The 14567-nt window shown below is 40.4% G+C and overlaps 1 protein-coding gene across 1 annotated transcript; it reads left to right on the top strand.

Moving 5' to 3' along the window:
- Positions 1-2948: 2948 nt before the first annotated feature.
- LOC118750451 lies at positions 2949-7178 on the top strand. Its single transcript, XM_036485171.1, has 3 exons — positions 2949-5273; positions 5322-5876; positions 7164-7178. The coding sequence occupies exons 1-3, from the start codon at positions 2949-2951 to the stop codon at positions 7176-7178; spliced, it is 2895 nt and encodes a 964-aa protein (XP_036341064.1).
- Positions 7179-14567: the final 7389 nt, after the last annotated feature.

Genomic DNA, 14567 nt, shown 5'->3' with positions numbered 1-14567 from the left:
TCCAAAGGGGTGACCCGATCCAAAAAAAAATTGCACACACTTGTAGCCAAGGGTCTACCCATTACTTTAACATCCACTATTGTAATTTTCGGTCACTAATTTATTTACAAATTGGGTTTGAAATATGCCCTTTTTTGTAAAATTCGGAAAATAGCTCACATTTATCACTCCTATTTTCCTTAAAGCAGCCACTTCACTAATGCATTTTTATATTCCCCTTCACTTTAAACTTTATTCGACTTGTTACAACTTTCTTTATTACTTTAATTTTAATCTATCAATCACAATTTATTAAATAAAAACATCTTCAAAACCACGCGTTTGCCTTTGGTTGCATATGCACATTAAATGGTGGCGTTTAGCTGTCAAACTGCTAAATATACAAGAAGGATGAGAGACAAAAGAAAATATGATATAACCCAGTCAGCATTAAAAATATAAACCTTTCCATGGAAAATATGTATTTACTGTCCCTGTGGCTCCTTTCGCTGAGGGTTATAATCCCTAAGTGCGGCCGAAGGCCGCCTACGCAGAAAGGTGTTCTATGCAAAAGGTGTTCGGCCCCCTTTCTTTGGCACCACAGAAAGGAGAATTCTACTGCCTGAGGGTTATAATCCCTAAGTGCGGCCGAAGGCCGCCTACGCAGAAAGGTGTTCTATGCAAAAGGTGTTCGGCCCCTTTTCTTTGGCACCACAGAAAGGAGAATTCTACTGCCTGAGGGTTATAATCCCTAAGTGCGGCCGAAGGCCGCCTACGCAGAAAGGTGTTCGGCCCCTTTTCTTTGGCACCACAGAAAGGAGAATTCTACTGCCTGAGGGTTATAATCCCTAAGTGCGGCCGAAGGCCGCCTACGCAGAAAGGTGTTCTATGCAAAAGGTGTTCGCCCCCTTTTCTTTGGCACCACAGAAAGGAGAATTCTACTGCCTGAGGGTTATAATCCCTAAGTGCGGCCGAAGGCCGCCTACGCAGAAAGGTGTTCTCTGCAAAAGGTGTTCAACCCCCTTTCTTTGGCAACACAGAAGAGAATTCTACGTAGTGAGGGTTATAATCCCTAAGCGCGGCCGAATATTTCTATCTGTCGCTTTTTTCTTAATTTCACAATATTGTTAGTTAATTTTTTCCCCATCATTTTTTTTTTCAAATCGCCTGATAACCAACTTGGGATAATTTCTTTTATTTAAAAATCCCACGTTTTTCGTTAGTTGGGTTATATTCCACTTGAAACTGCTCAGTTTGCCTCGGAAAATTACGTTTTTACCCCATTTTCAAACGGTTCCTTAGGGGTCTGTGGGAGGTCCCCAAGGGGGGGTGGGGCTTTTCGTAAAGTGGCGACTGTCCCCTTTCGAATGAGGGGAGTTTGGTTATGTGGAGACTTTCATATAAATGCATGTATTCATAGTCAGCTGTCGAAGCGATGCCAACGCCAACGCAACGCCAAAGTTGTATGTAAACGGGCCTTAAGGGTTGGCGCCAAAAGTAGTCGGCAGAGCCAAAATAAAAAAACAAGGTTTTGAAGGAGTAGGAAGGGTTGGTGAAATTGCGAGCGGAAGACAAGTGGAGTGTCGAGAATTGTGTGGGAATATATGATCGTAGGTTGTGAGATATCATGCCAGGTGGAAGCCAGTATAACTTGAGAAGTCAAGAAAGCCAACAGGGTGTGCAGGATGCTACCGACGAGGATGGGAATGCGGCGCAACTAGCCCATATGACAGCAATTATAGCCAGTCGCAACGCACTCACAAATGCAGTCGGACAGTTGAAGGCGGTAACAGAGGAAGCCGGCGAGACATTGCGAAACAATATACAGTTCGACGCGCGTTCTAACGTGATTGAAGCAATGCAGCAGGATAGTGAAACCCACCAGTGACGCGATCGGAGCGCTCCACGCAAAATGCAGTGCTAGAGGTTAGTGATTCGGTTACAAAGTTGTATGATCTGTCTATATTTTCCGGTAACACCGAAGACTGGCCGCTCTTCTTAGCAAACTACAAAGATACGACCGAAACGTTTCGCTATAGTAACCGACATAACCTAATGCGCTTACACAAATGTTTAGTTGGTCGAGTTAGAGAAACAGTTGCTTCCATGTTGATCTATCCCGATGACGTGCCAAATGCTATAGCTGAGCTGGAGTTCCAGTTTGGTCGGCCAGACCTTTTAGTGCGAAGCCAGCTTCTTAAAATTCAGCAATTTCAAACTATCGCTGAAAACAAAGTGGAGCAAATTTTAGTGTTTTCAACAAGAACAAGAAACGTTGTTGCGTTTCTAACGTCAGCTAAGTGTGAGCATCACCTCGCTAACACGACACTGTTGGAGCAGTTAGTAACTAAGCTACCGCCAAGCAAGCAATACGAGTGGACCAGATATGCCGTAAATTTAAAGCCGTATCCCACAATTAAAGAGTTTTCGAGCTGGTTAAGCGACCTTGCCAGAGTCGTGTGTCTTATGCCGCCAACAACTGCAATAAGTAGAAGCCAACCGCCAATGATACAACAACCAAGTAGAAGCCAACGACACAGCAACAGCCTCGACGTTTGATGCATCTCGGTAGAGAGTCACAGCAGGAGCACTCTGGAGGTATGCGATGTTACGCGTGCATGGGTGCCCACTCCATTTCGAACTGTCAGACCCTTTGTGAAATAATGAGCGTTCCTGAGCGTTGGGAGAAAGTGAAAAGCCTTCAGCTCTGCTTTTCTTGTTTACGCAAAGGACACAACACATCAAACTGTCGCATTAAAAAGTTTTGTGACACCCTTGGTTGCCGTCGATACCATCACCGGAGCCTTCACGAAAGCACAGCAACCGCCGCTCATGCAGATGCAGCCCGCAACCAAGGTGGGGCGCAGCCCATTCTCAACTGTAGGGAAGCCATATCCACGCGCGGCCACCTGTTTAAATACGTTCCTGTGTCATTATTCGGACCAAATGGTAGGGAAGACGTTTTCGCCATGATCGACGAGGGTTCAGCTATTTCATTAATAGAGGAGAGTGTAGCAAGCCGCTTGGGTCTAAGAGGTCGCAGGCAACCACTAACGTTGCAATGGTACGGGCAGAAGTGTACTACAGAAGAATCGGCGAAGGTTAATCTAGATGTAAGATGCAGAGATAGACCAGCAACCTACAGCCTTCGCAACGTGTGCACTATCCGTAGCCTAGACTTGCCAGTACAGTCCTTCAAGAAGTTCCATTACGCCCACTTCGAGCCATTGCCATTGGAAGATTATCACGAAGTTAAGCCATCGTTGTTGTTAGGTCTCGACAACACGTCATTGAGTGTGCCATCTGCGACCGTGAAGGCCGATAGCGAAAGTCCAGTGGCCATTAATACTAAATTGGGCTGGATAGCATACGGGCCGACCAGAGCAGCAGTGCAAGCACCGGTAGTTCTACATATCCGCGAGAAAAGCAGCCTTACGTCTTTGCACGAACTAGTTACCGAATATTTTGCAGCAGATAACTTTGGAGTTAATGGATCATCAAAGCTTCTAGAGTCTGAAGAGAATGAAAGGGCGCGCCAGATGCTGCAGGCCAACACACGTCGAGTCGGTAAGCGGTTCGAAGCTGGATTACTATGGCGTACTATCCCACCAAAACTTCCACACAGCTATCAGATGGCCTATAAACGACTGCTAGGTATAGAGAAGAAAATGCGATTTGACTCAGAATTTGCCGCTAAATACAAAAAAGAAATCGCGAAGTACATAGAAAACGGTTACGCTAGAAGGATTCCCGACGATGAAGAGTGTATCGACACAGGTTTTAAGTGGTATTTACCTCATTTCGCAGTGCAAAATCTGCACAAGCCCGGAAAAATGAGAATCGTGTTTGATGCAGCCGCCAAAGTAAATGGTATAGCTTTAAATTCCGCCTTGATAAAAGGTCCTGAACATGCTAAGCCATTATTAGACATATTGTTCAGATTCCGCGAGGGAGCAGTCGCAGTAGCAGCAGACATCCGTGAAATGTTTTCACAGGTGCTGATAAAGCAGCAAGATCAACAAGCGCAAAGGTTCTTGTGGCGCGATGGAAACCATCTTCAACCGGTACAACAGTACGTCATGCAGTCGATGGTGTTTGGTGCCATATGTTCACCTTGCATAGCAGAATATGTTAAAAATAAGAACGCAGAAGAATTCCGCCAGCTATATCCCGACGCCGTTGCAGCAATAATAAATAGTCATTATGTTGATGAGTTCGTAGCCAGTTTTAGAGATCAACAAGAAGCCGAAAGAATTTGTCGAGAGGTCGTATTCATCCACGCCGAAGGAGGTTTTCAACTGAGGTCTTTTGTGTCGAACATCAGAGATATCGAGGTCAGCCTGAACAAAGAACCAAGAACAGTATCACAGCCAGTAAGCTTAGAAAGCGTAACCAACCACGAAAAGATATTGGGAATGTATTGGAATATGGCAACGGACTCGTTCGAATTCCAATTCAAGTTTCATCGTATCCAGAAACCAGTATTAGAGGGAATACGAGCACCAACGAAGCGTGAACTGCTGAGCATAATCATGACAGTCTTTGATCCGTTTGGTATTCTCGCAGATTTTCTACTATTTGCCAAAGTACTGATACAAGAAGTATGGAAAAGCCGCATTGAGTGGGACGAAGTGATTCCAGATAAACTTCAAAACAAATGGTTTGCCTGGTGGGGCGAGTTTAAACGCGTTAACGAAGTCCGGATCAGACGTTGGTATTCGCCTCAATTGCAAGCAGCCGTATCGATTCAGCTACACATAGTAGTAGACGCCAGCCAAGTTGCATTCGCCGCCGCTGGTTATTTTCGAGTCACCAGTGCAGAAAATTGTGAGGTCACATTTGTAGCCGGTAAAACCCGAGGTGCACCTCAAAAGCTCTTGTCCGTGCCAAGATTGGAACTGCAGGCAGCAGTATTAGGCGTGCGATTGGCCAAACTAATCTGCCATGGTCATAGCATTCAGCTTGACGCGACAATTTACTGGTCCGATTCACAAACAGTGCTACATTGGGTCAACTCCGAGGAGAGAAATTTTAAGCCCTTCGTCGGACATCGCATCGCCGAAATACTATCGTCGTCTACGCCTCCTCAGTGGCGCTGGATACCTACTGAGAAAAATACTACTGATATTGCTACTCGGCCAAGATGGCCCCCGAAGGTCGAGATGTGCAGTTCATGGTTGCGAGGTCCAGAGTTCCTACAGCAGCCTATGGAGTGTTGGCCCATCTTATCCAATAAGCCTTTACCAGACCAGCTACCAGAAGAAGTCCAGCCGTGCTTCGCCATGCATATCGAAGTAAATGATTGTTTACTTAAGTTTAACCGTTTTTCGTCTTATTTAAAGTTGAAACGGGTGATGGCCTGGGTTCAACGAGCCACCTGCAAATTTTTGAAGCACGTCCGTGCGCACCAGAACAACGACGATACGCAGTCGAGCGGAGCGCTGACCGCCAGCGAACTCAATAAAGCCGAACAATTTATAATAAAAACAGTCCAGAACGAGATTTACGCCAAAGAAGTTGCAGCGCTCAAAAACTCAGCATGTCTCCACAAACAAAGCACCATCTATGCGCTAACGCCGTTCTTAGATAAGGAGGGCATTATGAGGATACAAGGTCGCATCGACGCAGCCGCAGTTTTTCCGATAGAATCCAGGAAGCCGATTTTGATGCCGAACAAACACATCGTCTCAACACTCATAATGCGCCAGTACCATGAAAACATGCACCACCAGAATTCTGCCGTCATCGTTAACGAAGCCCGCCGAAAATATTGGTTCCCTCACGCTAAGTCGCTGCTCAACGCAGTTCAACGCAGTTGCAACAGATGCCGAATCGACAAAGCTAAGCCAGCACCGCCTCTCATGGGCCAGTTACCCGAAGACCGCGTCACACCATACGTCAGGCCCTTTACATACACGGGCGTCGATTTATTTGGCCCCTTTAAGTTTGCAATAGGTCGCCGAAGAGAGAAAAGGTGGGCAGTGATATTCACTTGCCTTACCACCAGAGCCGCGCATTTGGAGCTGGCGCACGATTTATCGACAGATGCCTTTCTCTTGTGTTTGCGGAATTTTGTCAACCGCCGGGGAACGCCAGTACGTATAAGAAGTGACAACGGGACGAACTTCATAGGCGCCCAAAGAGAACTGAAGGATGCGGAACGAATTTTAGACTTTCAACGCATCGACAACGAAGTCGCCCAACGCAACATTGAGTGGAGATTTAACTGCCCTTCTAACCCAAGCTCCGGAGGTTGCTGGGAGAGACTCATCCGCGTTGTGAAAAACTTGCTGCACAAAATTATTCAAGACGAAGTACCGCGGGAAGAAACGCTAAGGAGCGTGCTAATAGAGATTGAAAATATTTTAAATTCTCGACCACTGACAGACGTGCCCTTGGCATCGGAAGAAGACGACCCAATAACGCCGAACCACTTCCTTATTGGGTGCTCTAACTCTACTCAAACACCTCAGTCAGCCGACGAGAAAATTTGCCTCAAAAAGCGTGGCACATTGCTCAAAACCTGAAAGACCGGTTCTGGAAGCAGTGGATACGGCACTACTTGCCACAATTGCTGTTACGTCCAAAGTGGCACGATCGAGTGGAGCCAATCAAGGTTTGCGATTCTCTACTACCTCGAAGCCGGTGGCAGAAAGGACGAGTAGTCCGGGTGTTTACAGCCAAAGACGGGCAGGTACGAGTCGCCGATGTCAAAACAGCTGGAGGAGTGCTACGTCGTCCAGCCTCGAAACTTGCCGTATTATGCTTAGAGGGTGAATCCCTAGGCGATTCACGGTGGGGTGGGGTGTAAGGGCACCCTGTGCCTCTTAATTTCCCTTTGCACAATTTGCCTTTCACACCATTATTCTTCACATCACTAGATGTCATTTCTTGTTTGTGATCATGATTCAATAATACCTTGATTCAATAATACAAGGTTCGATAAACTGACAGTTGTCTCTCTCGCACCGCTCCCTTAGCAGTGGCACCGTGTTGCTTCTTTGCAAATTTACATGGAAACAGTGTAGCTTTGGTGTGAAATAAAAGTATAAGCTTTTGTGCAATGTTTATTTGTATATGAATATGAAGCATATTTAACTGATGAAAACATAAGACTTGGATGTTTACATCGATCTCATAGTAGTCTTATTTTAATTTTGAGTCATTTTGCAGTTTTTATACAGCTAAATAGCATATAAGTTACGTAAATCACGTAGATATATCAATATTACGTTCAACATTTCGTTTAAAATGCCAGATTTCCTGCAAATACATTAGAATTTACAAAAGGAATTTCACTACTAATTGCCTACTTTGCGTACTTTTCTACTACCATTTTCGCAACAAGGGATTGCATTCTTGCCCTTTCTCTGTCCTTCGTAAATGCAACCTTTTGTAAGGGAGGGTCAAACCGCAGCTGTCAATAATTATCTAACCTTGTATTATTGAATCATGGCAATAGACCAAGAACGATAGAGTACAAGATTGCGCATTCCCGCAGAATGACATTTGTGGCAACGGGTAAACAAAGAATATGGCGAAGAACAATGAGTTGACAGTTGTGAATTTGCAGTGAGAAAACGTGTTTTCTTCTCGATTCACCAATTTCTCAAGCCATCTTTGAATATATCAAATTAAGCACAACGTTAACAAAAAATATACAACCACTCTTGAAATGTGTTCAAATGAATAGGTCTTATTAATTAACTATTTAGAATTTTTGTGTTTGTATTGCAGGTGCCGAAAAAGTGATAATATCTTGTCGCAGCGCATGTTTTCCTGCAGAAAGTGGTCGATGCTTGCTTACCTCCGATTTTAATTTGTAATTTGTGGTATTTCAACGTTTTCAACTCAACATGTCGTGTTTAAAAGTGGTCCGTAAAGTGCTTCATGCATATTACGCTGGTGTCTAAATTGTATGGCTTCTCCTGCCGGCAAAACTCTACCCACTTTCTGGCCAAGACGTCGTCGCGGGGGAAAAAAACTGCATTACGGGGCTTTACACCTTCGGCAGCTGCAATTCAACACACGACACGACATTTTTATAAAGTTTTTATTACAAATAAAAGGTTTTTTACTTCAGAACGCACGAATTACTTCGATTTTTCACTTGAAAGTACACAATACGTTTGCACTTGTTTCTAAACAAAAAGTTTGTTTACGTATTGCCATAAATGTCAAAGTCGGCAAAACCAAAGTAGCGGTTTCGGGAATGCGCCACCTTCAGTTCATTTCACCATGGCAATAGACCATGTTTCAATAATACAAGGTTTGATAAACTGACAGTTGTCTCTCTCGCACCGCTCCCTTAGCAGTGGCACCGTGTTGCTTCTTTGCAAATTTACATGGAAACAGTGTACCTTTGGTGTGAAATAGAAGTATAAGCTTTTGTGCAATATGTTTATTTGTGTATGCATATGAAGCATATTTAACTGATGAAACATAAACTGTTTTTAAATTGGATGTTTATATCAATCTCATAGTAGTCTTATCTTAATTTAGAGTCATTTTGCAGTTTTTATACAGCTAAATAGCACATAAATTGCGTAATTCACGTAGATATATCAATATTACGTTCAACATTTCGTTTAAAATGCCAGATTTCCTGCAAATACATTAGAATTTACAAAAGGAATTTGACTACTAATTGCCTACTTTGCGTACTTTTCTACTAACATTTTCGCAACAAGAGATTTCATTATTCCCCTTTCTCCGTCCTTCGTAAATGCAACCTTTTGTAAGGGAGTGTCAAACCGCAGCTGTCAATAATTATCTAACCTTGTATTATTGAATCATGGCAATAGACGTCACCCTGGGCCACAGCTGCGATCATCTGTTTTTTAGAGTTGCTTATTTTGGTCTAGACTGCGCTCTTTTGACCTGAGTTGCATTAAATAGTCTCTTAAAACTTGGTAGTATTTGTTGTTCAAATGGTAACATATATGTCCAAAAACTTGAAAAATATTAGATGATTGCTTTTTAAAAATGCTATTTATAAAATTTGGTTTTGATTGCGACATTAGAAATATTCAGATCAAGGCACATAAATACAGGTAGAAGCCAAAATGACGTTGCTCTCATGAGAACCAAATCTTTAAACTTCAACTTGATTTTATTTTATTTCCTATATTTCGTTACGCTTAAAATGTCATGTCGTTTGTTTTTTTTGAATGTTCGTTAAAAACAAATTTTAATTAACATTTGCATTATTGTAGTGTTGTGCGGTTTATACTTAGTGTATGTGTTAAAAATGCAGCACCTGAAGCGTTGTTTTTTATGTGGTGTTAAATATAATGCAGACATCACTAATTTTTTTAACGTGCCTCAATGCCCTTGGCGTAAGGAGCGTTGGGAAAGCAGCTGTGGGGTAGAGCTGCAGCGAAATGCCTTGCTGTGCGTTAAGCATTTTAAAGCAGCAGATTTCATAAATGCACCAGGAGGTACAGGAAAGGCACGTTTGATGCCAAGTGCTCTTCCTATGACCCTTATGCCGGAAAGTCCTTCCAACAACACTGCAACTCATAAATCAAGTTGTGAAAGCTTAATAAATGATCGCGCTTCACAAACTGAGTAAGCATTGTTAAAACGCGAATATTTATAGAAATATTTTTTATTTTATATTTGTTTTATTGATTGTCCAACGTTATGCCTAGTACATATATCGCTTTATACATACATTTGTATATTATACAAAATTAAAACAGGTACTATAAATATAAACTTTCAATGTATAAAAAAATAGAAAAGAACATATAAATTAACAAATTTTAACTAAAGAAAATAAATAAATAAGTACAAAACTTCAAATTTACTTAAAAACGTCAACCAGCGAAATGTAATTTTTTTATTTTTCCTTACACACGCTCATTTTTATTTTTACTCCCGAAAACTTTGACTTTTGTAGGTTTGATGTCAATTTGGCTTCTACCTGTTTTTATTGTACCATGCCCATGATTCAATAATTAGTCTGTTCCAATAGCAGTCCGGTTTACAGGATTTAGTCAGAACTTACAGGAAGTCGTTCCTATTGACATAAAACCTGTAAGTGGGAACACATTTGAGAGAGTAACTGAGCAACTGTTCCTAGTCAGAAGTTACAGGATTTAGTCCGGAGATTTTTTTCCTGTAAGTTCATGAAAAGTGTCAAACGATCAGCTGATTTACATGTGCAAACAAAAACAGAAAGCGGTGAAAGCAAAGAACCTTATATTTGTTTAAAAATGGAAGTAAACAACGAAATATTTTAATATGTATAGATTTTAATAATTATTTAGTGATATTTCAGCCAAATCAGTGTAGTACCAATGACATGTAAACAAACCGTCTGACGTTTTTACAGGAAATAGTGCTTTTTGCGTTCCTATGCACTTCTGCATCTGTTCTCCTTTTACTCTCATTTGAGAGCGTAAAATTGTAGTTTGACAGTTCCACAGGTTTTAGTCCGAAGTTCAAAGGAACAGACTAAATACAAGGTTAGATAATTATTGACAGCTGCGGTTTGACACTCCCTTACAAAAGGTTGCATTTACGAAGGACAGAGAAAGGGCAAGAATGCAATCCCTTGTTGCGAAAATGGTAGTAGAAAAGTACGCAAAGTAGGCAATTAGTAGTGAAATACCTTTTGTAAATTCTAATGTATTTGCAGGAAATCTGGCATTTTAAACGAAATGTTGAACGTAATATTGATATATCTACGTGCTTTACGTAATTTATATGCTATTTAGCGGTATAAAAACTGCAAAATGACTCAAAATTAAAATAAGACTACTATGAGATTGATGTAAACATCCAAGGCTTTTGTTTTCATCAGTTAAATATGCTTCATATGCATATACAAATAAACATATTGCACAAGAGCTTATACTTTTATTTCACACCAAAACTACACTGTTTCCATGTAAATTTGCAAAGCAGCAGCACGGTGCCACTGCTAAGGGAGCGGTGCGAGAGAGACAACTGTCAGTTTATCGAACCTTGTATTATTGAATCATGAGCCATACCTAAATAAGCGCGTCAAGCGTTAAAGCTGATGTCACATAAAACTTTTGCTTCGCTTTACGTGACAAATTCGCTTTGACAGATAAGATGAATTGTATGAAAATGCACAAAGCATGCCACATAAATCGTTGAAGCGGCAGCGCGAAGCGAAAAGATGGTCAACTCCCATCTTTTTGCGCGCTTTGACAATCAGCCGGTTTAATATTTATTTTGTTTCGTCCAAATTCGGGTTTTCATGCAGAAACATAAAACTTAATTACATTGCTGATAATTTTAAATCAAAATAATTAAAATCCACAGCAACTTTGATGAGTAAAAAAGCGGTACAACATTGTTTTCTTGGCGTTCATTGTGGCATACCTTTTGCGTCTGGCGCTTTGCTGGCAAAGTTATAAATGTCACGCAAAGCTACAAAGTTTTATCTGGCATCAGCTTTAGCCTGTCGGCCTCTCTTCTTCTAGCGTATATAAAATTAATGCGTCAGAGAGAGATAAAGATACAAGCGAAACGCTCAACGCGCTAATTTAGGTACGGCTGTTTCGTAGGAGGCATTACACCCAATCACAAAACACTTCATTTTATTTTATAAATTTGTAATAAATTACAATCAAAATCGCTCACAAAACACGTCGAATCGCTAAAAATTCACCAATGTAGAATGAAATGTAAACAAACCGCAAAACGTCAAAAACGCTCCGTGTCAACTTTTTTCTCAAAATCGATTACAAATACAACGATGGCGGATTACGTGTTCTTTAGTCATTGGTTCATGAGTACACACCTATTAACTCTCCAATATCAAACAAACCAACAAACAACATTCCAACAAGCACTAAGGTCGGTGTTATGCAGACAAACTTTTGTTTGCCAAATTAAATGGCGGCTGCTTAAACTATGTTCACATATCAATATTATCTCAATCAAAGCTCGCTTTTTAATCACCCCGTTTACACAGGCAAATCTCAGATTAATAGCCGTCAAATTTGTTGTGCTTGTTATTCTCACACCTCAAGGAAAATTTATGTTTCTTCTCTGTGCCACCGTGATCACGTTTTTCTGCTATAATAAGCAATATAAATATATTTTAACTTAACATTTTATTAAAAATACCTTTACAAACCTCTTTTACTTGCTAGCGTACATTTTTGTTTACTTTTACATTTGGCATTTCTCCTCTTTTTCGCAAAAACAATCGATAAAACTAGGATGGACACCGAAAAGTTATCGGTTAAATCTGAGATTATTTTATAATTACAGATTAACAAGGGAGGAATTTTATATAGCTAATCTCTCGTTATAATTACAGATTAGGGTGTTAAGCTCTAAAATGAGGATAATCTACTTATATGTGAACCTAGTATTAGTTTGCTCGGAGGTGGTTATGTCGAGTTTGGCACAGGGTTGCACGTTCATTATGGTTTTCATGGCTATTGCCAACACGAAATGAGAATTTCAGATGTACATAACGCGCACAATTTAAAATTTGTGTATATGACAACACCGAATTTGCTTCAGTTTGACCAAACAAAATTAGTTTGCTGTGAGAGTCGCCAAACTCGCAATCTCCGAGTTTGCTGCAACAACAATTGAACGCAGTTTGCCAAACAAAATTTCTGCATAACACCATCCTTACATAACGATAGATACTACGATTAGTTCACATGATAAAAACAATACGTGTCCTGATTTCTTCAAAAAAATTTATTTAGAGTATAAAAGCAAAATACCAGTTGAGACCACCTACTTTACGGATGGGTCTTTCCTAAATGGTACAGCAGCTTATCCGGTCATAGAACAACAAGCCAACGGATACTCCTATATGAAAGTGCGGCAATCTCTTCTAACACCTCACGCCGGCATTTTCAATGCAGAATTGGCAGCTATAAAATTTGCGGTTCGTCATGCATCGAGCAAAAAGAAAATGCACTTATTTGCTCGGATAGCCTTAGCGTGGTGAAATCACTACAACACGACGGTGAATCACGAAGATTCCTTCTAGACGGAGTCACACTCAATTCGCGCATAACGATCCTATGGATCCCAGCACACGTCGGTATAGTTGGCAATGAATTAGCGGACGAAGCAGCCAAGGAAGCTATAAAAATGCCTCTTATAATGGAAGTTCCATGTTTAAGCGCAATCATTAAAAATTTCCGCAAAGTAGAAGCTGCAAACATAAAAAATACTCTGTGGCAGACATCAAGCACTTTTTTAAAAACACACAACGCGCAACTTAAAAGACCACACTATAACGAAAACTTCACTAGGGTCGTCCCACATTGGGTGCATTCTGGAGAGAGTGGGTGTAACTAACTTCAGTACCAGGCACCATTTTAGCGGCGGCAGATCACCAGAATGCACCCAATGTGGGACGACCCTAACTGTTGAACACATTCTCAAGGATTGCGCCATCTCAGGAAGTCACGCTAACCTCGAACAAACACTCGACTGCAGTAATGAAAACACCATAAAGTTCATCAACGAAGCCTTAAAAAAACACAACCTCCTATACGAAGTATAACTTTAAGAAGAGCACAACAACTCGGGAGCAACATGGCCTCGTAGCACAGCCCCCGTGCATATATTTTATTGGCCTTATTCATAAAAAATAAAGTAGGTTTAAAGAGCTTTATAAATTGACGTTTTCATACATTTTTCAATTTATAAACCTTTTATAAAGCTACTTTATTTTTTATGAATAAGGCAATATAAATTTATTTATAAAATAAAAAGATAAATAAATAAATAAACGTAAGCGCCATTTTCTGCATCAAAAAGAATTTTTTTTGTACATATGTATGTATGTACATTTGTACATACATATGTATGTATGTACATAGTTACACATATGCAGGACTGCTATTGTGGCACTCCTCAGATAGCTATCTACCTAGGTTTATAGTATGGAAATCTGCTTACATTCATATGTACATAAATCGTTGCATTTGTCCATACTATGTAATTAAATATCGAATATTTTATTGATTTCACAATTGAAAAATGCATTTATAAGCAGACGTTTTGTTGTCTAGTGTAAATCACGCGAGTGCATCACTTGGGAAAATAAGTATATACGTATGTATATACATACATACATACATATTAGGTTTGTTCGTCCAGCAAAAAATTTGTACGAATTTGTACGAATTATCACGATTTTTGCCCAAATCGCGTTCGTGCAGACCAAAAAATTATCGAACACTCAAAAATTGTGAGAGCAAAGTGACAGTTCTCTTAGAGGGAAGTTGCAAATTCTTGCTGGAAAAAATTTTGCCAGCAAGAATTTGCAAACACGAAAAACATGTGGTTGTGGCGCATGGTTGCATTTTTGTCTACAATAATTTGAATAAATTAGTTCGTTAAATTTAAAAATTTATAAACACGAGCGATTTTTTTATGAAAAAAGGAAGTAAATAATTGTTGATATAATTAATTTAGTTAATTCCAATGATTTGAACTTAATTCGGCTGAAAAAAATGGTATTCGCAATCGGAATGCAATTGCAACCAGAGTCGATTTAAGAAACCCGATAGCTAGTACGAAGAAGAAATTGAAATGTATGTTAAAGAAAGTCAGAACAACAAGAAATA

The sequence above is a fragment of the Rhagoletis pomonella genome, unplaced genomic scaffold, assembly GCF_013731165.1.
Source record: "Rhagoletis pomonella isolate Grant_MI unplaced genomic scaffold, Rhpom_1.0 Rhpom_scaffold_00246, whole genome shotgun sequence".
In the NCBI taxonomy this organism is placed as follows: domain Eukaryota; kingdom Metazoa; phylum Arthropoda; class Insecta; order Diptera; family Tephritidae; genus Rhagoletis; species Rhagoletis pomonella.
This window is presented reverse-complemented; position numbering and strand designations above follow the sequence as displayed.